The 22,649-nt window shown below is 41.9% G+C and overlaps 1 protein-coding gene across 1 annotated transcript in view; it reads left to right on the top strand.

The window, feature by feature from the left end:
- Window positions 1-20,172, top strand: part of LOC141275111 (lysine-specific demethylase 4B-like) — a 67,993-nt gene extending 47,821 nt beyond the window's left edge. Inside the window, exons 6-22 of the mRNA XM_073686361.1 lie at window positions 273-322; window positions 1,254-1,357; window positions 1,441-1,578; window positions 1,663-1,853; window positions 3,058-3,191; window positions 6,170-6,501; window positions 6,588-6,702; window positions 8,333-8,511; window positions 8,610-8,796; window positions 9,446-9,522; window positions 9,872-9,927; window positions 10,985-11,093; window positions 11,178-11,363; window positions 13,693-13,857; window positions 14,579-14,698; window positions 15,740-15,832; window positions 19,670-20,172. Of these exons, the coding sequence (XP_073542462.1) occupies window positions 273-322; window positions 1,254-1,357; window positions 1,441-1,578; window positions 1,663-1,853; window positions 3,058-3,191; window positions 6,170-6,501; window positions 6,588-6,702; window positions 8,333-8,511; window positions 8,610-8,796; window positions 9,446-9,522; window positions 9,872-9,927; window positions 10,985-11,093; window positions 11,178-11,363; window positions 13,693-13,857; window positions 14,579-14,698; window positions 15,740-15,832; window positions 19,670-19,831 (2,398 nt within the window). The 3' untranslated portion in view covers window positions 19,832-20,172. The remainder of the gene's footprint in view (window positions 1-272; window positions 323-1,253; window positions 1,358-1,440; window positions 1,579-1,662; window positions 1,854-3,057; window positions 3,192-6,169; window positions 6,502-6,587; window positions 6,703-8,332; window positions 8,512-8,609; window positions 8,797-9,445; window positions 9,523-9,871; window positions 9,928-10,984; window positions 11,094-11,177; window positions 11,364-13,692; window positions 13,858-14,578; window positions 14,699-15,739; window positions 15,833-19,669) is intronic.
- Window positions 20,173-22,649: the final 2,477 nt, after the last annotated feature.

Raw genomic sequence — 22,649 nt, 5'->3', positions numbered from 1 at the left:
AAAAGATGTTTCAAAAAATTGCGACACCAATTTGTTGTTGGTGTTTCCGCAGATGTATGCGGACCAGCCACAAGTTTTAAAACGTTGTCAGCAAGTTACTATCATGAGGTCAGTGCTGTGCAACTAATGAGACTTGTAGACTATCCAAATAAACAGACAGTATTTCTTAAGGCGTTCCATAAATCCCATTTAGAATTTGTCATTTCCGCATCCATGGCTTCTCACCTCTGCAATGCTTCATATAATTGTCAATTTTCTTTTGTATTTGACAGGTATGCAATTCCCCCTGAACATGGAAAAAGGCTCGAACGTTTGGCAAAAGGTAAGTGTGGTCAATGTTGTGGTTTTTGTTCTAAATGGAAAGAAGGATGCTGATCTGAACTGAGCCTTGGAAATGTCTAGCCAGTCCGTTATTGTGGTTTACAAAAAAAATACTTTCTGCCGTAAATAATTTCTGGCAAGGAACAATAAGTCTTATCTAGAAAAAATGGTAATGTAAGTCTAAGCATGCCTAAATGATGATCCTGACTTTTTACATCCTTTTTTAAAGGGGTTGTCCACTACTAGGACAACCCCCTTCTCATTCCTCATGTTTGGGCCTGTTAAAATAAAAACACCTACACTCTCCTTCGTTGCCGGCGCCGTTCCATTGGTGTAACCACTCGCGTTACCGGGGCTTATGGGAGGTTGTTGCGTCACTTGAGCCCTGTGCCCAACCAGCACCAGCGTCACTGTCCCCACCTTCGGACGTTTTGACAATCAGCGGGAAGTGAGGGCTGTGGCTGCTCTTTGAATTCCTCTTGATCAATATGTCCGAATGCGGGGACCTTGCTGATTGGTCGCAGGGCTCAGGTGACGTAACAACCACACGAGAGCCCCGTGAACGAGTGCCGGCACAGGACGGGAGTACTAGGGGTCAAACATGAGGAACTAGAAGGGCTTGTCCTAGCCAGATAACTCATTCTGCAGCCAGCAATAGACAGTGTAATATACAGGCTATAGAAGGCAAATGGTGCAACATTTTGACTGAACTACAACTACAACAATGATTTTTTACCCCAAAATATATATATTTGTTAGAAAAATGAATTATCCCCAAAAGATGGACAATCCCTTTTAAAGTTTTCAATTTTAAAAGAGGAGAGAGAACAGATCCAGCTAAAATTGGCCATAGAGATAAACGTGTACCACGTTGGTAAAGCCCCCCATCACATTTCATTTCGCCCTGACTCACCATTTCTGTTTTCTATCAGGATTTTTCCCAGGCAGTTCTCAAGGATGCGATGCTTTTCTTAGGCATAAAATGACTCTAATTTCACCATCCATTCTAAAGAAGTATGGGATTCCATTTGATCGGGTAAGATATGTGACAGATGTGGTGATAGCATTATTCAAAACAGAAAAATATTTTTCTAACTCCATGGCGTCTTTCTCCTATAGATCACACAGGAAGCAGGGGAGTTTATGATCACTTTCCCATATGGCTACCATGCTGGATTTAATCATGGATTTAATTGTGCCGAGTCCACCAATTTTGCAACATTGCGCTGGATTAATTATGGAAAAATGGCTACACAGGTTTGCCTGTCATTCTACTAATGGATTTTGGTGTGTTTGGTAATTTATTCTACAAGGTCTCTGCTTTCGATTTCCTTTTTGTAGTGCACATGTCGGAAAGACATGGTGAAGATCTCTATGGATGTATTTGTGAAGTTCCTTCAGCCTGACCGCTATGACGTGTGGAAGAAGGGCAAGGACATCACTGTTCTTGACCACTTGAAGCCAACTGAAGTCAGCAGTCCCGAGCTGGAGGCCTGGTTGGTGAGGAAAGCTCAAGGGAAAGTAGGCCGCAGGTATCGTCTTTCACCTTTTTTTTTTTTTAATTCTAATTCTACCCCTTGTGACATGACCATGACCACGTAGTACATCCTACATGCCATATCCTCCATATATATAAATGACCCCCCCCCCCCCAGCCTTTAAAGGTACAAAATAATTTATGAAGATATTTCATTTTTAGTAACATGGGGTATAAAATCCACTTGGTGGAACCTGCAGAAAGTGGCGAGATCTATAGACAATTTTTTGACTATTGAGGGATTCTGTCCATCTCCTGGCGGAAAATGTCTGTGTAAAAAAGATTGATTCGTATGGAAATCAGCATTGTATCCCATGTTTCCCTAATTCCAGATATGGATTTTTGATTGTTCACACTATCAAGATGGATTTTTTAATATCTAGCAAATAAAAAATTTTGAATTTTAAATTTTGGACGTTTGGTGAGCTGGATCGATTTCTCCTATACCTCTGTAAAAAAAATAAATAAATAAATAAAAAAGATTGAGCATGTTGACTTTCAATATGCCTGAACATATTGCCCTACTGGCCGATAAACCACTGCTAGAAATGCTTAACCATAATTTGTCTCCTTGGAATAAACATACATGCTAGAGAGAATTGCGAGTTTATGGGGAAATTGGGGAAGACGTTTTTTTGTTTCCAATTTTATGCTACATATGTTTTGGAAGCAAGATAAAGTGCAAAACGAATTGGGCCCCTGGTTACTAGAGGGGGGTTGCTTGGGCTAAATAAATTCAATGTTGTCTTGTGATTTAGGTTCCCTTGAGGGGGAAAAAAAAAAAAAAAAAAAAAATGTTCCCATTGCCACCTGTCGTCACCCCCATGGATGCAGAACAGACCCGTGTGGTAGTGATGTCACCATTCTGCTGTTCCTCTGATGGAGTGCTGTTCAAGTCACCTGACTGCTGCATTCAATCACAGGCTGCAGCGGTTATGTGACAGCGATGCAGGAGCAGATTGCAGAGTGGCCTAGGTTGGATCCACAGGGGAGTACGAGCATTTTCTTTAGAGATTTCAAGCCCCCAGGCAACTTTTTTTTTTTTTTTTTTTTAGCACAGACCTCCTCTAACCATAATGAGGCAACTCCTTAACCAGTAATACTTTTCACTTTACTTTAAACTAGGAATAATAATAAGAATATCTGATTTCAGTGTACAAAAACGAGTCTAACTTTTCATGCGTTGCCTGTTTTCCCAGGACATACAGAAAACGTAGCCAGCCCCGGAGGCAGAAGGTGCAAGATCAGAAAGTACTAAAAGAAGTATTTGGTTCTGATGTTCTTTTAGATGATGGAAAGAAGTGCGAGGATGACGGCAAAACGTGTTGTGACGGTTTGTATCTAGAATTTATCATTTCTGTCTATGCAGTGTCCAATTCCAGAGGTGTCCACTCATCCTTTTTGTTTTTAGGGTTATAGCTTGATATACACTGCACATGTAATGGCCACTCAGTCCTAGATATGAAATGGCTAATTCCCTGCAAAGTGCAGTGATTATACAAAGGAGTGGAGAATAGACCGCAGTGACACGGGATGCTGCAGTTTGTGCCCAGTGTGCAGCCTTAGACTCACAGGCAGTTCCTTCACTAATAGCTGTCACTAGTCACCTGGACAGACAGTGGGCAGACGTTCTCCTGTTGGTGCTCCGCACAGTAATAATGTCTTCTTTGTAGTCATACGCAGTAACACTATGGCCTCCTGTGGGCCACACATGTACCAATCATACCTTTGTTCTCGCCATGCAATACTAATGTCCCTCATGCCACCCACATGCAGAATAAATGCCTGATTTTCTGAAGAAGATACATGAGCAGAGTGGCCACCATTCTGCTTTGTATCACCATTAACGAGCATCCCACCACTTCCTTTTCGCCACCATTGTAAACCCCACACCACTAAAAGCTCCCTTTGCACTCTTAGTATTTTTATCATATGGGAAATCCCTACTCCCCGCCCCCCCCCCCCCCCCCACACACACGCGCACACACACACACACACACACACACACACACACACACACACACACACACACACACACACACACACACACACACACACACACACCGAGTATAATAATAAGACTTCTACTCCCCTCCAGTGCTGTCGTTGTGCCAGCAGTGTCGACTCTTGCTTTCCTGGGGATCTCATAACATTTTTATGTCATGCAATCCCTACTGCCAGTTGGCGCTGGATTCACTCTCCCCTCCTTAGGACAAATAATTGTACATCCTCAGGAAGTCAGAACTGCGGCTGCTCTCAACCTCCCTCCGGATGTCAATTGCGTCTGAAGGACCCTGGAGAGTCAGTGTCGACACCACTGGAATGGCACCGGAAGTTATAGAATTGTTATTAAACTGCTCATAAGAAATAAAGGGAACACTTAAACAACAGAATATAACTCCAAGTAAATCAAACTTCTGTGAAATCAAACTGTTCACTTAGGAAGCAACACTGATTGACAATCAATTTCACATGCTGTTGTGCAAATGGAATAGACAATAGATGGAAATTATTGGCAATTATCAAGACACCCTCAATAAAGGCGTGTTTCTGCAGGTGGGGACCACGGACCACATCTCAGTACCAATGCTTTCTAGCTGATGTTTTGGTCACTTTTGAATGTTGGTTGTGCTTTCACACTCGTGGTAGCATGAGACGGACTCTACAATCCACAGAAGTTGCTCAGGTAGTTCAGCTCATCCAGGATGGCACATCAATGCAAGCTGTGGCAAGAAGGTTTGCTGTGTCTGTCATCGTAGTGTCCAGAGGCTGGAGGCGCTACCAGAAGACAGGCCAGTACACCAGGAGACGTGGAGGGGGCCGTAGGAGGGCAACAACCCAGCAGCAGGACCGCTACCTCCGCCTTTGTGCAAGAAGGAACAGGAGGAGCACTGCCAAAGCCCTGGAAAATGACCTCCAGCAGGCCACAAATGTGCATGTGTCTGCACAAACAGTTAGAAGCCGACTCCATGAGGATGATATGAGGGCCTGTCGTCCACAGATGGGGGTTGTGCTCACAGCCCAACACCGTGCAGGACGCTTGGGATTTGCCACAGAACACCAGGATTGGCAAAGTCGCCACTGGCGCCCTGTGCTCTTCACAGATGAAAGCCGGTTCACACGGAGTACATGTGACAGATGTGATAGAGTCTGGAGACGCCGTGGAGAGCGATCTGCTGCCTGCAACATCCTTCAGCATGACCGGTTTGGCAGTGGGTCAGTAATGGTGTGGGGTGGCATTTCTTTGGAGGGCCGCACAGCCCTCCATGTGCTGCCAGAGGTAGCCTGACTGCCATTAGGTACCGAGATGAGATCCTCAGACCCCTTGTGAGACCATATGCTGGTGCGGTTGGCCCTGGGTTCCTCCTAATGCAGGACAATGCCAGACCTCATGTGGCTGGAGTGTGTGAGCAGTTCCTGCAAGATGAAGGCATTGAAGCTATGGACTGGCCCGCTCGTTCCCCAGACCTGAATCCGATTGAGCACATCTGGGACATCATGTCTCGCTCCATCCACCAACGTCACGTTGCACCACAGACTGTCCAGGAGTTGGCGGATGCTTTAGTCCAGGTCTGGGAGGAGATCCCACAGGAGACCATCCGCAACCTCATCAGGAGCATGCCCAGGCGTTGTAGGGAGGTCATACAGGCACGTGGAGGCCACGCACAATACTGAGCCTCATTTTGACTTGTTTTAAGGACATTACATCAAAGTTGGATCAGCCTGTAGTGTGTTTTTCCACTTTAAATTTGGGGGTGACTCCAAATCCAGGCCTCCATTGGTTAATAAATTTGATTTCCATTGATGATTTTTGTGTGTTTTGTTGTCAGCACATTCAACTTTGTACAGAGCAAAGTATTCAATGAGAATTTCATTCATTCAGATCTAGGATGTGCTATTTAGGTGTTCCCTTTATTTTTTTGAGCAGTGTATTATACTGTGTAAAATCTAGGGATTGAGAAGGAGTTTTCTGAGTAGTGGACAACCCCTTTAAAAAAAGAAACTCCGCTTAAAAAAGTGGTGCAAATCTTAGAGAATAAGTCTCATGTACCAAAACCACTAAAAAGAAGCAAATTTCTGGTGAACCAACAATGATGAATCAGGGCCTAGCTGTTACAATATTCTACGGCACAACACTACTTGCAGCCAGTACAAGTGGAAGGGTAATGGGCTTGGGCCGTTACTTACCAAGTTGTGGCTACTGTGTAACACCCAGATGAAGTATGCAAATACAGATGACTGGTCCATCGTTCATTTAAGCCTAAACATTTTCAAAAATGTTGCTTTCTCTTATCTTTTTAATTTTCCCAGACATTTTGGAGAACCCTCTGGCGACATTTCCTTGTTTTTTGAAACCCAAGAAAGCAAGATGTGGCAAAAAACAGAGGGCCCGGGTTGAAGGCCATTTATTTAACTTTTCCAGTATAGAAAATTCAGACTCTTCTTTGGACCCAACATCAGAGGGTGACCTGAAGCCTCTGCGTGTAATTCCCAAGCTTTATGTTGTCCCCAAGTCAAAGAAGATTGTGTTTGACAAAACCCGGATGTCCTGCCAAGAAGCGTTTGAACACTTTGCCACAGAATTTGACAGGCAACAAGAGGATCAATCTAGTGGAATTCCCAAAAAAGTGGAAGTGCCTAAGGTGCGTTACTGTTACATCTGCTTATGGTTACTTTCTTGTTAAATGGCCCCAAATTAACATAATCGTGTGCACTTATATCTTTTCAGCATCAGGCCCTTTTCCCAGAGATGAAAATTAAGAAAAGCAGGCGCCATCCACTGGGCAGACCACCAACCCGCTCTCCCTTGTCCGTAGTCAAGCAGGACGTCTCCAGTGATGATGGTAAAGATCTGTCTAGATCGGCAGGCTCAAGTTTCAGGCTTTGCGCCTGTTCCTTTGTGTAAGGTTGAAATGTATTAGCTTGCCAGTGAATTCATGCTACCGAAACCACAGGCAGCATGAATCCGAGACTACCTGCACAATTGCAGCCAAGTATGTTTTACTTTGACACTCCGGAGCGATTCAGAGAACCTAGTTTGCAGAGCCGGCCGGGAACCATAGGGAGAGACACCACTCCTGGCCGGCTTCTCCCCACACCGCTCCAGATGATTGACAGGTCTCTACATATGTACAGACACGGGAGAGGCCTGTCAATCAGCTAGAGTGAGGTGGTAAGAAGCCGGCTGGCCTGGGTGCTGTAGTAGTTTGGTCTCTGGCTACCATTATGCTCTCTCCAGAAGCCGTAACTGTGCGCTCAAAGGAGTGAGCTGAAATAATCTATGGGAATGCACTCTCATGATTATATGTTCTTACCGTATGAGGTTTTATCAATAATTGTCATGGAGATGATTTAAGATCTTGAAAGAAGCGTTTTAACATCTCCTGGCGAGTGCACTACTTTGTATATGAAATTCTCCAGCGATGGTCCCCAGCCGGATCTTCTAACTATCTTTTCTCTAAAACGCCGGATCATTTCAGAAAACGACATAACTGGCTGCAATGACACATTCTGGCTCTGATTCATGCCTCCTTTTGGTCAAGGCAGCATCAATTGACAGGTTCCTATTTAAAGGTTTTGTTTCATGTTCATAAATGGTTAGAATTGCAAAATGCTTGTGAAAAGCAACTTTGCAAATTTAACTCTCCTTAAAAATCCTCTGCCTTCTCAAGAATGGAGGGATTTTTAATTTTCTAGTTTACAGCTTTTTGCCTTGGTTACTGGCCTCCTTTCCAGGGGCCGTTTTTCTAGGCCGGGTGGGCACGCTTGCAAACAGAAAAAGTGGTTCTCTGCTACAGAGCACCTTTGCTCCTCCAGTGCTGCAGCTCCACACCCATTGAAGTGAGTACTCGGATAACAGCCGATTGGAGAGAACGGCTGTCTGACCCCCATTTATCGGATATTGATCATGTGGCTTAAAAGGGTATTCCCATCTCCAAGATCCTATCCCAATATGTAGTAGGTGTAATATTAATGGTAGCAAATCCCTCCAATTAGAAATGTAATATAGTTCTTCAGATTAGCTATGTCGCTTACCCCATGTGCAGGGCAATGCAGTAGCTTAGGTATCCATGGTTATGACCACTGATATATAGTGACAGACAGCTCTTAGTGGTCGTAACCATGGATACCTAAGCTACTGCGATGCCCTGCACAATGAGGTAAGTGACATAGTGAATCTGAAGAACTATACTACCTTTCTAATTGGAGGGATTTGCTAATATTAATATTACACCTACTACATATTGGGATAGGATCTTTGAGATGGGAATACCCCTTTAAGGATATGTCATCAATATCCCAGTAGTGTGGGCAGTTCCTTTTAGTAAAGAGTCAATTTTTGTTTATGTTCAACACCCTTTACAGGAAACCCTTACAATTTTACATAAAATCTTAATTCTTTAGCAATTTGCCGTGTTGAATAAAACTATCTCTGTTGCCAGTCGATGAGCGTTTTCCACTTATGATTTTCAGATTCCATCCCGTTCTCTGCCGAAGATGATGCTGGTGATTCTGAGACCCTGCCTAACCTTCTGTCACACTTATGGAAGAACAAGCCACCAAATTTTTTGGCAGAGCGGAAATTCAACGCTATAGCTGCACTGGTGAAGCCATACTGTGCAGTGTGTTCCCTTTTCTCTCCTGGCCAACAGGTATTAAGTCCTTCTCGTCTATCCTGTGATGACCGTTCTCATTTTCTTCCTATGTCTACCCCACATACAACCCTGTATTACATGATCTTATTTTCTAGGATATTTCTCAGCTGACGGAGTCAGTCAGTCCTAAACGAGGACAGAGAACAAAGCCTATTATACCAGAAATGTGTTTTACGCCCAGTGAAAGTAATATGGATCCTTTACCAGTCAGCACATACATCGGAGAAGATGGCACAAGTCCTCTGTTGTCTTGTGTAAAATGCTGTGTGCAAGTTCATGCCAGTGAGTTTTTCCCATTAATGTTCTTGTCTGTAAGACAAATCCCTCTTTAACTTAGATTATCCGCCATTTTTATTTCATAAATCAAAATAAGCAACTTTCTAATATATCTTATCAGAGAGATCTGCTTCTTTCTCCTCCTGGATTGATCTTTCACTTTCATTTCATGGGTAAATTCTGTATTCAGTGAAGACAAATTACTGAGATAGGAGATGACTGTTGGTGCTTTTAAAATTCTATGGAGGAGGAGGAGCTAGAGGCGATGGGAAGATTGGAGGAGCTAGAGGCGATGGGAAGATTGGAGGAGCTAGAGGCGATGGGAAGATTGGAGGAGCTAGAGGCAGACAGACATTCTGCTGTTTGTTGTCCTGAAACGACCGTTACAGTTCTCCATAGAACTTAATGAGCACCAACTGTCATCTCCTATTTCATTAATGGGGAAATCTGTATTCACTGAAGGCACAATTTACCAGTGAATTGAGAAATTAGTGAATTATCAGTCCTGGGGGAGAAAGACGCAGATTTCTCTGATGAAAAGAAGAAACATTGTAATATATTTTATGTGTATTATTGATTTATAAAAAAAAAATAAGAAAATGAAGGTAACTTTTTAACCACTTTACAATACTGTTTGTGTATGTTTGTTTTCCAGGCTGTTACGGAATTCGTCCAGATTTAGTGAAGGAGAACTGGATCTGCTCCCGTTGCTCAGCTTGTGCTTGGAATGCTGTGAGTACCCATCTTTCTTATTGTTAAATGCTAATTTATCTACAAAAATACCCCAAAACCAGTCTGACAACACCCCTGCCATACATACCTTACCACCCTATTTCTCTAGTCACCTGTATTCCTTCTCTTAGTTCCAGCAGTCCCTCCAAATATCATTTAGGATTGGGAGCCTACGTGTCATGTGCTCTCTTTCTGAATGAATGTGATCACTGATGTCATTAGCTTAAATGATGGAGAAAGGGGGTATCGTGCAGGAACACGGTGCAAGCATTACATGGCATGGCCTATCTGTTCCTTGTAGATTGGGGGAGATTGTTTTGTCTGCTCCATTTAATTATCCTTTCTACAGCATTGCAGTTTATGTAATCTTCGAGGAGGTGCTTTGAAGACAACTACAGACAAAAGGTGTGTTTATCATTCTCAGGTAACCTTTTATAGCATCGCTATCCTTTAGTTCACCTTGGGTTTGTAAGAAAACATTAAAGGAGTTATCCAGGACTATTTTTTATTTATTTCTTATGTACCGAAGATCTAACAGGCTGGTATCTATTAACCACCTACCTGTTCTGCCCAGCGCCACTCTCTGCCAGCTCGGAGCAGTCACAAACTACTCCTGCTGGCAATCAAACGGCTTCCAATGACATCAAGTGAACAGACTAGCTCCTTCTCTTCCACTCTGCTCTGTTGATGGAGTGTCACTGTGGATGTCCGGCTTATTGACAGCCGGCTCCCTGCTAGGTAACTGTAGGGAGCCGGCTGTCAATCAGCATGACGTCAGCAGTCACGCCTTGTCAACAGAGCAGCCCGGAAGAGAAAGAGTTGCTCTGTTGACGTGTAGCAGCAGAATTGCAGTCAGGAGAAGTCAGTGATCGCTCTGAGCCGGGCACAACGGGCAGGTATTTAGCAACTACCTGCGTGACTGTACTTAGCCTCATGGAAGAAAGTCTCGATAACCCCTTTTTAAGGGCCCAATTCATCATTTGTGTTTTTTTTTCTTTTTTTTAAGTCCCTTTTTAATTTTTGTCTTCTAGTATTTGTTTACTTTTCTCTGCACCAAATTATTCAAAACGGTGCATGTGGATCAAAAATTTTGCACAAACTAAAAAAAAAACCTATTTTTGTCTTTGGATCTGTTTTGCGATTTTTACTTATTTATTTTTTTAATTTATTTTTTTTTTTTTGCAAAAAGTCACGTTTTGCTAACATGTCGCAAAATTTGCTAAAAAAACAAACAAAAAAAAAAACCTCCAGGCGTACATAAAATCACTCCAAGGAGGACTGGAGTGTGGAGTACATTTGCGCCAAAAAACAGGCAAATGCGATAATAAATTTGGCTTTTATTTAGTTTACTAAATCTCTTCCAATTATTTTAAATGTTTTTCATACGCCTTATGAAGGGTGCATAACCACATGTTTTAAGTGCCGTCTTTTTCTTTTTTTTCCCCTCCAAATTGTTTTTCAGGTGGGCGCACATTGTCTGCGCTATTGCGGTTCCTGAAGCCCGCTTTGTAAATGTGATTCAGCGCCACCCTGTGGACATTAGTAGCGTTCCAGAACAGAGGTGGAGACTGGTAAGTTAGGCACATGGAAAATGTAATGTGTTCGCTGCTGTAGAATTTGGGGACGGGATTAACATGTGGTCCTCTCTTATTCAGAGATGCGTATATTGCCGGAAGAAAATCCGAAAAGAGGTTGCTGCCTGTGTACAGTGTTCTGTTGATCGATGTTCCACCTCATTCCATGTCACTTGTGCTCACGCTGCTGGGATATCGATGGAGCCCGACGACTGGCCTTACGTGGTGTCCATTACATGCTTCAAACACAAGGCAAACGGGCAATCTGTAAGTAATGTCACCTAGCTCTGGGCATCTGCTGGTCACTGGGTCTAATGGCTGTCAGAGAGAACCTTAATAATGATCCACCGAATGGATGTCTGAAATAACCGGCCGTTCCCTGAACGGAATAGACGTTAGTACTGATTGGAAGCCACAGCAGTGTGCTTGAAGGTCTGGTAAGGCCGCAGGAAGCGACCACGGTGCGCATACGACACGCAACACATTTCAGGCGCCTGATTGTAATCCGTCTCGTGGTTTTGAAGGTGAAACAAGAGATAACATGGTAAACTATTACCCGCTGCTGTTTTCAGATGCTCCATCTGGCCCTACCCTTATTCCTTCCTGGGTTTTCCCGTCCCCCATTGGGAATAAGGTATGCGCGCTCCACCTATGGCTAGCACTAATATACCAAAATACTGTTGACAGAAGACAAGGTGACGGTATGTCCTCACTGATGGTTTTGAGTAGTTTTTTGATCAGAAACTGAGTGGAAACCTTCCAAATGCTACAGAAAAAAATGTAACATCCCACTCCAAAAACTCAGCAAAAAAAAAACAGTGGCCCTGATTTAATGAAAACCGGTGATTTTCTCACTGGTCTTGAGGGGTTTGTTGATGAGTCGGATGCTCCTGATTCATGAAGACTCCTTGCACCATTCCAGGAATCTTAGACCAGCCCCTGACTGGAGTAAGATGTCTGGCGTAAGGAACCCCAGTGCTCGTCATGAATTAGGCAAGCCTTCACATGATGCCCCCTCGTGATCTGGTCAATCCCCAGCTCCGCTTATGAGAACTTACTCTAAAGCTATGTTCACACTGTGTGGTTTTTTAAGTTTATCCTTTCCAAAATCTTCCTCAAGAAATGCTTGAAAAACTCTTCAAATTCACTGTGATCGGAAATTCACTTTGCTTGTCATATGATTATTATTTTTTTTTCTGCTGAAGAGATTTGGAGAAAAGAAAGTGCACATCACTTGTTTGAAAAGTACTCTGAAGGAAACCTCTGCAAGCTAGGCACTGTCCAAAAAGAAGGATGCAAAAAAACCTCTTGCAGAAACAAAACCTCTTCCAAACCGCTTCAGTTAACCATTCAGGAAATACAAAATTCCTCCAAAACTTCCCCAAAAATCTTACATTTATTGAATCTGTTTGAACATAGCCCAAGGGTTCATAGCTTATTTTAAGGTGGAAAAATCCACTTCAGAAATCATGCTTTTATAAACATTTTTTTATGCTTTCTTTTCATTTCCTAGAGTATGTGCACACGGCGTCTTATAGATTCCGGCGCATCCACAGTGTTTTTGAAACCGAAGACGCTGCAGGAGGTGTTTTTCATAAAGAGTCGTCTTTGGTATATTTTTTGTTTTCTTGGCACTTCTTTGCCATTCGAGACTCCTTTTTTTTTTTTTCTGCGTGTGCACAAAATAGTGGCGGTTTGGAAGCAACCTGAAGAATGCTCAGGTCACTTCTTTTACTTACTCCACGGCTTTGTAAGCCTGAAGAGCTTAAAGGAAGCTTAGAAGACAGAACGTGCACAGCAAGTCGTTTTGACATTGCTGTGCATATGTTCTCTCTGTGTCTATTCTTAGCACTTCCACCTGGAACCCGCCTGAAAAGATGTGTGCACATAGCCTTAGGCGATGTTCACATGAAGCAGTTTTTTTGCCAGTAAACCCTATGGAGATGACTACAATCTCATGCATGCTTTTTTTGACTGATTTTGAAACCTGCAGCATGACCATTCTTTCAGCCTTTTTGCTGTGTTTTTTTACCCATAAAGAACAATGAGAAAGTAAAAAAAGGTAACAAGTTTTTTCAGCGTTTTTGGTGAAACTAACTTTATTAAACATCTAATGTAGACAAAGCACACATGTAATCCGCACCCAAAAAACATGATGAAAATGCCGCAAAATGGGTGTTTTGAACACCGCATTTTTACTGCCAAGACAGCAGGTTTTGGCTGCAGTATGATGTAGGGGCAGAGAACCTGATTACAGCAATGTATCACTTACTGGGCTGCTTGCTGTAGTTTGGGTATAATCACTGTTTAACACTAAGATATTAAGTCTCAGTAAATCTTGTGAACGAATACACAGTGGGAGCAGAGCTCAAGTTTTTGGAGTGGGTAGGATTCCTCATCTTGCACCAGGGCTGCTCTCTGGCACACCACATCAGTCCGTGATGCTGATGCTGCAGCTTGGAGACGGTGGTCCGAAGAGGAGGGTTATGCAGAGCTGCAGTTGTGTAAAGCACAGTGCTGAAAAATCCAATCAACTTTACATTGTTTTTGGAAACTAGTAATACGATCAGTGTCATTAGTTGCCTTTTTCTTACAGAGTACAGACTCCAAGGAGGTGAGTGTGGGTCAGACTGTGATTGGACGAAATCGCAACGGTTTGTACTATCGATGCCGGGTCATTGGATGCGCCACTCACATTTTCTATGAAGTCAACTTTGATGATGGCTCGTACAGTGACAACGTTTATCCTGAAAACATCATGGTGAGATTTGCCTTAAAATGGGTAAAATAAATACAGTGAATTAAAAAATATATATATATTTGCTCCTCGTTACAAAGGAGCAGTGCATTGTGATTTTTCTTTACTTTTGAAGTAGAGTTCTTGAAATAATAGCTCTATTTAATTAGAAATGAGAGAGACACTCCTGTTTGCACATACTATTCTACATTCAACGAGGAGTTTTCACTAGTTGTCCTATTCATCCTGTTATAACGCAGGGGCTAATCATTTCAGTGCATGTTCCCATCTACTTGTTTTCCATTTATCTCCTCCCTTTTCTGGCTCTATGAAGCCCGAGCTGTTAATCATAGAAGAGGGGTGTGGACATAATGGAAAACAAGCAGGTGTGAAGGTGTAGTTAAATATTTGGTCACTCCATGGTGCGGTGCACCGAACTCCTGTACTTGGTTTTACCAGTCATTCTTTGCTGACAGTCCCTTCAATGAATTGGGTACCATAGTTTTTAACAAAGGTCAAATGTATATGCGCGCACACACACCCTATATGTATACAAGCACCCACCTGATATTGATGCACTCATGTGCACACACCCCCTATATGTATTTAGGCACTCATGCGCGCACACACCTTAAATGTATTCACGTACACCTTATATGCACGCACGCACTCGTACAACCTATATAGGTATACACCCACACACCTTTTGTCATGTGGTCATTTTTCTTATTTTTTATTTCTTTAGAGCAGAGATTGTATGCAAAATGGTCCGCCAGCAGAGGGCGAAGTTGTAGACCTCAGGTGGATAGATGGAAATATCTACAAAGCAAAATTTATTTCCTCTAAAGTGAGCCTCATTTATCAGGTAAGCAATTATTTAGGTTAAAAAAAAAAAAAAGTCACGATCATAATATTTAACCAAGTGATGTCATGTGCTGAGGCAAGGCTGGTCTCTGCTTGCCGGTTTTTCTCCTTACAATGTGCACTGACAGTGCACTCTCTCACTTGCTTGTCACTTTTTATCAGAGCCAGCAAGGGAGTGCACTGTCACTGTACATGAAAAATAATATGGCACAGTGACCAAATCCTACTGAATATATGTCGGAATTGATAACTGACGCATGCTCAGTAGAGCAGGGACTAGCCCAGCCCCTGAAATGGACATCGCTGATGACTATTCTTTTAATGGAAGGGGCAGGGGCTGCAGCAGTGACAGTAGCCTCTGCCCCCTGATGATGTCTTGTTTGAGTATCCCAGTATGCACTGGAGGTTCTCAAATTAAGCGTCATCAAACAGGAAGTGGGTAAAAAAACAAACTATAAAGCAGTTAGAGTAGTGAGAAAACGATAGGGAATTTTTAATAGCAATGTATTAGAAAAGAGATTAGATTATTACATTAAATAAACACATTTAGGATTAAAATAAGTTTCAGACTTTAACCCCTTTACCACCTTGGGTTTTTCTTTGTTTTTTCCTCCTCTTCTTCCCAGAACAATAACTTTTTTATTTTTCTGTCAGTATGGCCATGTGAGGGCTTGTTTTTTGTGAGACGAGTTGTACTTTTGAAGACCCCATTGGTTTTATATTATGTACTGGAAAATGGGGGGAAAAAATTCCAAATGCGGTGAAATTGCAAAAAAAGTGCAATTCCACAATGTTTTTTTTTACTATGTTCACTAAATGCCAAAACTGACTTGCCATTATGATTCTCAAAGCCAAGGGGTTAAGAAAAGTTTTATAGTTTTCGATATCTGTTCCATAATTGTCATTTAATATTTACAACTCGCCGCACAAAATAGGCCCATAACAAAAACACTGAAAGTGTACAGCGCCTAATCTGCTTCATCGTGAGAAGGGACCCGGCCTCTGACCTGTCTTCATTGTGTTTGCATTGTGCTTTGTGCAGGTGGAGTTTGACGACGAATCCCAGTTAATGTTAAAGCGCAGTGAGATCTTCACATTAGAAGAACCTCTACCAAAAAGAGTGAAGTGCCGCTTGGTAGGTGTTTTTATCTGATTATCACGTATGTATGGTTGCATGTGTAAACCTAATAAAATCATACTTTTAAAACGGTCATTGCCTATCCACAGCATAAGGATGTACTGCAGTTAGAATATTAGTTAGGTCTCCAGGATGAAAAACACCAAGCCCAAAATATTTTTATTAGTGATGGCATGTCATTAGTAGCAGATCTTTTAAGGAGAACCTGTCAGCCGATTTGGCCCTATAAACTAAAGGCATGGCCATAATGACTCTGTGATACTAATTTAATATGATGCCTGATGTGAAGGGATCCGATCAGTGGCTGTTGAATACTCACCTTATGAGGTTTTCAGAAAATGACGTCTTCTGTGCTTCGGGGAGGGACGAGGGGGCAGGGTCGTCTTCTGGTTCTCCACCCACCCTTCCCACCACCAGCCTCTTCTGTTTCTTGTACCTCTACATGGATCAGTTTCCCAGCACTTGTTACAGATGCTTGATTCAGTTGATATCTTGGAAATTTGGAGGCCAATTCAACACTTTGAACTTTGTCATGTTCCTCAAATTATCCCTAAACCATTTTTGTAGCGTGGCAGACCTGGTTGATTATCTTGCTGTAATATGGTGCTGCCATTAGGACATACAATTTGCCATGAAGCGGTGTACTTGGTGGTTAACAATATTTCATAGTTTCATAGGTTTTAAGGTTGATGGCAGACCTAAATCCAGTTCAACCTAATGACTCATCTGCAGGAAGACAAAAACCCCATGGAGCAGGTGCTAATGGCTCCATATTAGGGGAAAAATTTCTTCCCGACTCCACATACGGCAATCAGGCTAGTTCCCTGAATCAACGTCCTATCAAGGAATCTAGTATATATAACCTGTAATATTATACTTTTCAAGAAAGGCATCCATGACCTTCTTAAATTTTAGTAGTGAATCACTCATTACAACATCATGCGGCAGAGAGTTCCATAGTCTCACTGCTCTTACAGTAAAGAATCCACGTCTGTGATTATGATTAAACCTTATTTCCTGTAGACACAGAGCGTGCCTCCTTGTCATCATTGCAGGACTAGGTATAAATAGATCATTATTATTAACATTTGCCTATGCGCTATGTGTCAAAGGAACATCCACATGCTGGGGCCCAAGATTTCCTAAGGTATTCCAATGCCTGTGCAGACTGGTGCCATCTCTTATCCAGATAAGTGACACACAGGCTTCTGGTCATCTCTATACTGTAAAGAGATGGTAATTCCCTAGTCTAGGCCGCCTTCTTCTGTTGCCCCAGGTCTGATGCTCATTGTAGTTCCTTTTGGTGTATAATTTATGGTTTTAGGATTGTTCACTTATTTTTTTTTCTTTTATATCACTGTACTATGTACCTGCAGTTTAGGCTTCTGTGTTGTGGCACTATAAAATAACCCCCAACTGAGTGCTAATTCTATCCTGGCATTAATCCCACCATTACCCCTACGGTGCTATCCAAATCTAAAGAAATTTGCAATGGAAAGTAAATGTGAATATAGCTTGAAGGGACTGATCAAAACAGAAAAAAAAACTTTCTCACTGGCCACTAAGCCTAATACTAGACTCTTAATTATTCTTCCTATTCTGTACAGACACTTTTCAGATATCTACAATGACAGATAACACCTCTATATACAGCAGATAACACAGGATCCACTATTCCCAACATGTGATGGTCACAGCTCACCTTCTCCCCTCCCTTCACAGTGACCTTTGCCCAGATCAGAACATGCCTAGAAAGCTCTCCACTAGAAGTCTATGAATCGGACCCAGTCTGTTGCTGCCTATAACCATGTGGTTGCTGGGACAGACCAGGAAGTATGAGTCTAGTATTTGTCTTAGTGGCTAGCATGGAATTAGATTTTAAATTGTATAAAATTGACATGAAAACCTGATTTGTGTACTAGGTTATTTTTTTGCCCCTTTTAAAGGGTTTGTTCATTTTCTCAGAAAATTGGCACGAAGGCATGATTTTTTTTTTTGTTGTTGTATGAAAGTAAGAATATCAATCACTTACTGCTGCAGCGCCTCTTCTCTATTGTGGTGATGTCCAGTCTATAGCATGTGACCACTGCAGCCAATCACAGAAACTGCAGCCATCACATGCACTGAATGGGACTTCACTGCTGCAGCCCTGTCAACAAAGGCTACTAGGGAGCTGCATAAAGCAGTCAAATGAACTCATTTTGGTAAGTAATGTTGATATTCTTCTGTTCATGCATATCATGGCTAGCTTAGTAGGAAACAAGGCAATACCTTTTTAAAGGGGTGGTCCGAAGTCCAATTCATTTAATTCTAAATCTACTTAGTGCCATAATCTAAGCTATTTTTTAATATACTTGCTTAACTGTTCACAATAACAGTAATTTTGACCAGGGGTGCCCAAACTTTTACATGCCACTTATACTTGTAATGTCACCCATAAACAATCCATATATTGTATTTAGTGCAAAAGACTTAATCTGAAAACATTAAGGCTGCGTTTTGTTTTTCTCCTGCAATTGTGGCAAAAATGCATAATTTTGCTACCATTTTCCAAAATCTCTGCAGAAATAGTTACGGTTTTACCATGATTGGGGCAAAAAAAACGGAACTTGATCACAAGGTTTGAATACAGCTTTAGGCTTTATTGACACGAGTATTTTTGATCAGTATTTTGCATCAGTATTTGTATGCCAAAACCAAACCAGAAGTGTCCCCAAAACGCAGAACAGGTGTCAATTTTTCAAAAAGATTTTTCTCTGTATGTTCCACTCCTGGTTCTGGAAAAATGCAAGCGCGCAATAGGGTCTTATCCAATAAATAAATGTTACATAAAAGTATTAAAAACTGCTCACCTAGTAGGGTTGTGTAGGACACAACACCTATAAAGCCTGGACTCCAAATGCTGCAGCTTCCTATGGATATGTCAGAGATAGGTGCTGGGAAAGGAAGTTGTTTCTGCTCTCTCTGGAGTCACGACATATGTATGGTTGTCCTGAGGAAGGAGTCGGTGGACTCTGAAACGAGTAGACAATAAACCTACATTTTTATCCATACTAATGGTTTGTCGTGACTCCAGAGAGCGAAGAAACAACTTCCTTTCCCAGCATCTAACTCCTGGTTTTGGCATACACATACTGATGTGTGAATACAGCTTTAGGGTGTTTTCATACATATCGTTTTGATGCCATTTTTCAAGGCATAAGTTAGTGGTGATCCCACTCACTTGAAAGGAATCTGTCAGAAGGTTTTTGCTAGCATGAGGTAGGGGTTAAAACACAGATTTCAGGGATGCCATTTTTATCAAGCTCACTGGTTTTGTTAGCCTGGAATGATTGTTTTAGCACCAGGAGCTTATAATTTCTGTGCCTCCTGGCTGACTCCGCCCCATCCTGTGATAAGCCGCTCACTGTCAATAGACAATGTACATATAGAGCCTGAAGTGGGTGGGGTTAACTTTCTCAGCTCTGCTTCATGCTAAATCTAAAAACTCTGATTGTGTCACAACTGCCGCACCCAGTAAACTAAGTGATACATCATTTTATTCAGCGTCTCTTTGCCTACATCAGGCTACTCTCAGATGAGGTTTCAAAAACCTACTTACAGATTCCCTTTAAGATGTATGTGGAAAAAGAGAACTTAGAGTCGATTGATAAAAAATAAAAAATCTCTTCAAGACACTTCTCCACTTTTTTATATTCAACCACTTCAGAAACCTGCATCAAAATAGCATGTGTGAAAGCAACCCTGTGTATTAAGATAGCAAGAGATGCTTCATTAACCCTTCCAACCCACATAATTCTTATTCACTTATGTCTTGTTTTCTTTTCTACCAAGTCGGTCAGCACTGGAGCTCCTTTGGAGGAGGACAAAGAGGATGCACAGATGAACAAGCGCCCAAGGGTCACAAGTCCGACTAATGAAGAGCCTGATAATCAAACTTTATTTGACCTAAACAAGACTCCTGTAGAAAACTCTGCCCAATTTCCTGGCTTCTAGGGTCCTTGCCACCCATCTAACTATGAACATTTAAGTTGGCAAATTTCTTTGTATATTTCAAACTCCAGAGTGGATTCAAGCACCTCTCAGGCATTTTCAGAGCGGAGATGTGAAAAGAGTCCTGTACGGCAGTATAAAGGGCCAAATACTGCTGCCATAAATACTCGTGAGCTGAGGACATGAATTCTCTAGGTGCTACGGTTAAACTGCATATAAAATCCTCTCTTTCTATTTTTCAAACTTTTCAAGAAACATTTCAGAATAGCTTTAAAATAATAAGAAGAGAGAAATGAAATGTGATTTTATTTAATATCTTGGTAAAAAAAAAAAAAAAAGAAAAACATCAACTTTGCAAAACATTTGGAAACCTTTTTAATTCATGGTTCATCTGATTGTGATACCTAGGATGGGAGCTGATACGAAACAGTGTTGTCATGATTTGTTTACTACCGCAATGTAAAAGAACATATTTTTTTTTCCTGATTCCACCCAAATTATTACACTTGTGTTAAAAAGTACTGGGTGTTGTTTGGTGGATTTAAGGCAGAGTATGCAAGCAAGGTCCTTGTGTAGTCATGCATGACTTTTTTTTTCCTTCCTTTCCTAAATCACCCGGTGTTGGGATTCATGGACAGTGCTTCTGAGACCCTTAATGTATATTGCAAAGTGTAATCTTCGGGAGCTTTGCAGCCTGCTGCATGGCCTCATATTTTATTAGTTAGGGAAAGATGCATTTACTTTGTGTCATGGTGTTTTATTTTGTGCACTAATCATGATTTCCAATTGTTTATTGAATAATGTGCTGTATTATCATGGCCTTTTTGTAATTATAAAATAAATCAAGTCACTGGATACCATTTCATTAAATATTGTTTATTTTCGTCATTACTAGTTATCAAAAAACACCTTGTTAAAGTGAGCCTGTCCGATTCCGCAAGCTCCTCAAACAATCACTATTACTTTATATATCCCAAATATGCTGAGTGATTGGAATAAAGGGTTTAGGGTCTTTTGCACACTTATCCACACCTATGTGGGACTTTGTAAGAATCATTTAGGGTTCTATTACTTGATTGTGGCAGTTTGAGAGGCATAAGCCCTTCTCTTAAAGAAAGCCGCCTGGTGGCGATCAGTTGATTGCAAGATGTCATGTCTCGAGAACCAATAGTGATCCTCTAGCTCACACAGATTCAAGTATTGTTTTAAATCTACCTAAGCCTTTAGAGCACATATGCCGAATCTGGCCCACAAGGAGAATATATTTGGTCCACGATGCCAGGCGGGTCACCCGCCCGGCATCGCACTGTCAGCTATATCTGCATCCTAGATGCCATGCCAATATAATTGAAAGCAATGATGGAGGAGGCAGCGTCAGCTGACACTCCCTCTCCCATCATTCCCCCTCTGCGTCTGATGTCTTGGCACAGCAGGTGCTTTGTAATAATGTCATCGCGCCCACAAAGCTCTACTCTGAGACATGAGACACAGAGGGGGAATGATGGCAAAGGGAGCGTCAGCATCTGATGTTTCAGCGCAGCGGATGCGATGACATCATTACAATGCGCCTGCTGTACCAAGATGTGCGGAGGATCTGAAGACGCATGAAGAGACGAGCAGCGGGGAAAAAAGCAGAGGTGAGTGTGACGATGCAGCTTATAATCTTAATCAGTCAGACGTCTAGATTTGTTAAACAAGAGAAATACCCTATTGTGCTTGTGTTGACATGTGAATGTACAGTACAGACCAAAAGTTTGGACACGCCTCATTTAAAGATTTTTCTGTATTTTCATGACTATGAAAATTGTACATAAACACTGAAGGCATCAAAACTATGAATTAACACATGTGGAATTATATACTTATCAAAAAAGTGTGAAACAACTGAAAATGTCTTATATTCTAGGTTCTTCAAAGTAGCCACCTTTTGCTTTGATGACTGCTTTGCACACTTTTGGCATTTTCTTGATGAGCTTCAAGACGTAGCCACCGGAAATGGTTTTCACTTCACAGGTGTGCCCTGTCAGGTTTAATAAGTGGGATTTCTTGCCTTATAAATGGGGTTGGGACCATCAGTTGTGTTGTGCAGAAGTCAGGTGGATACACAGCTGATAGTCCTACTGAATAGATTGTTAGAATTTGTATTATGGCAAGAAAAAAGCAGCTAAGTAAAGAAAACGAGTGGCCATCATTACTTTAAGAAATGAAGGTCAGTCAGTCCGAAAAATTGGGCAAACTTTGAAAGTGTCCCCAAGTGCAGTTGCAAAAACCAGGAAAGGAAGACCAAGAGTCACCTCTGCTTCTGCGGATAAGTTTATCCGAGTCACCAGCCTCAGAAATCGCAGGTGAACAGCAGCTCAGATTAGAGACCAGGTCAATGCCATACAGAGTTCTAGCAGCAGACACATCTCTTCAACAACTGTTAAGAGGAGACTTTGTGCAGCAGGCCTTCATGGTAAAATAGCTGCTAGGAAACCACTGCTAAGAACAGGCAACAAGCAGAAGAGACTTGTTTGGGCTAAAGAACACAAGGAATGGACATTAGACCAGTGGAAATCTGTGCTTTGGTCTGATGAGTCCAAATTTGAGATCTTTGGTTCCAACCACCGTGTCTTTGTGCGACGCAGGAAAGGTGAACGGATGGACTCTACATGACTGGTTCCCACCGTGAAGCATGGAGGAGGAGGTGTGATGGTGTGGGGGTGCTTTTCTGGTGACACTGTTGGGGATTTATTCAAAATTGAAGGCATACTGAACCAGCATGGCTACCACAGCAACTTGCAGCGGCATGCTATTCCATCCGGTTTGCGTTTAGTTGGAC

The sequence above is a fragment of the Phyllobates terribilis genome, unplaced genomic scaffold, assembly GCF_046119375.1.
Source record: "Phyllobates terribilis strain yellow unplaced genomic scaffold, ASM4611937v1 Scaffold_1__5_contigs__length_1240528914, whole genome shotgun sequence".
Taxonomy (NCBI): Eukaryota; Metazoa; Chordata; class Amphibia; order Anura; family Dendrobatidae; genus Phyllobates; species Phyllobates terribilis.
This window is presented reverse-complemented; position numbering and strand designations above follow the sequence as displayed.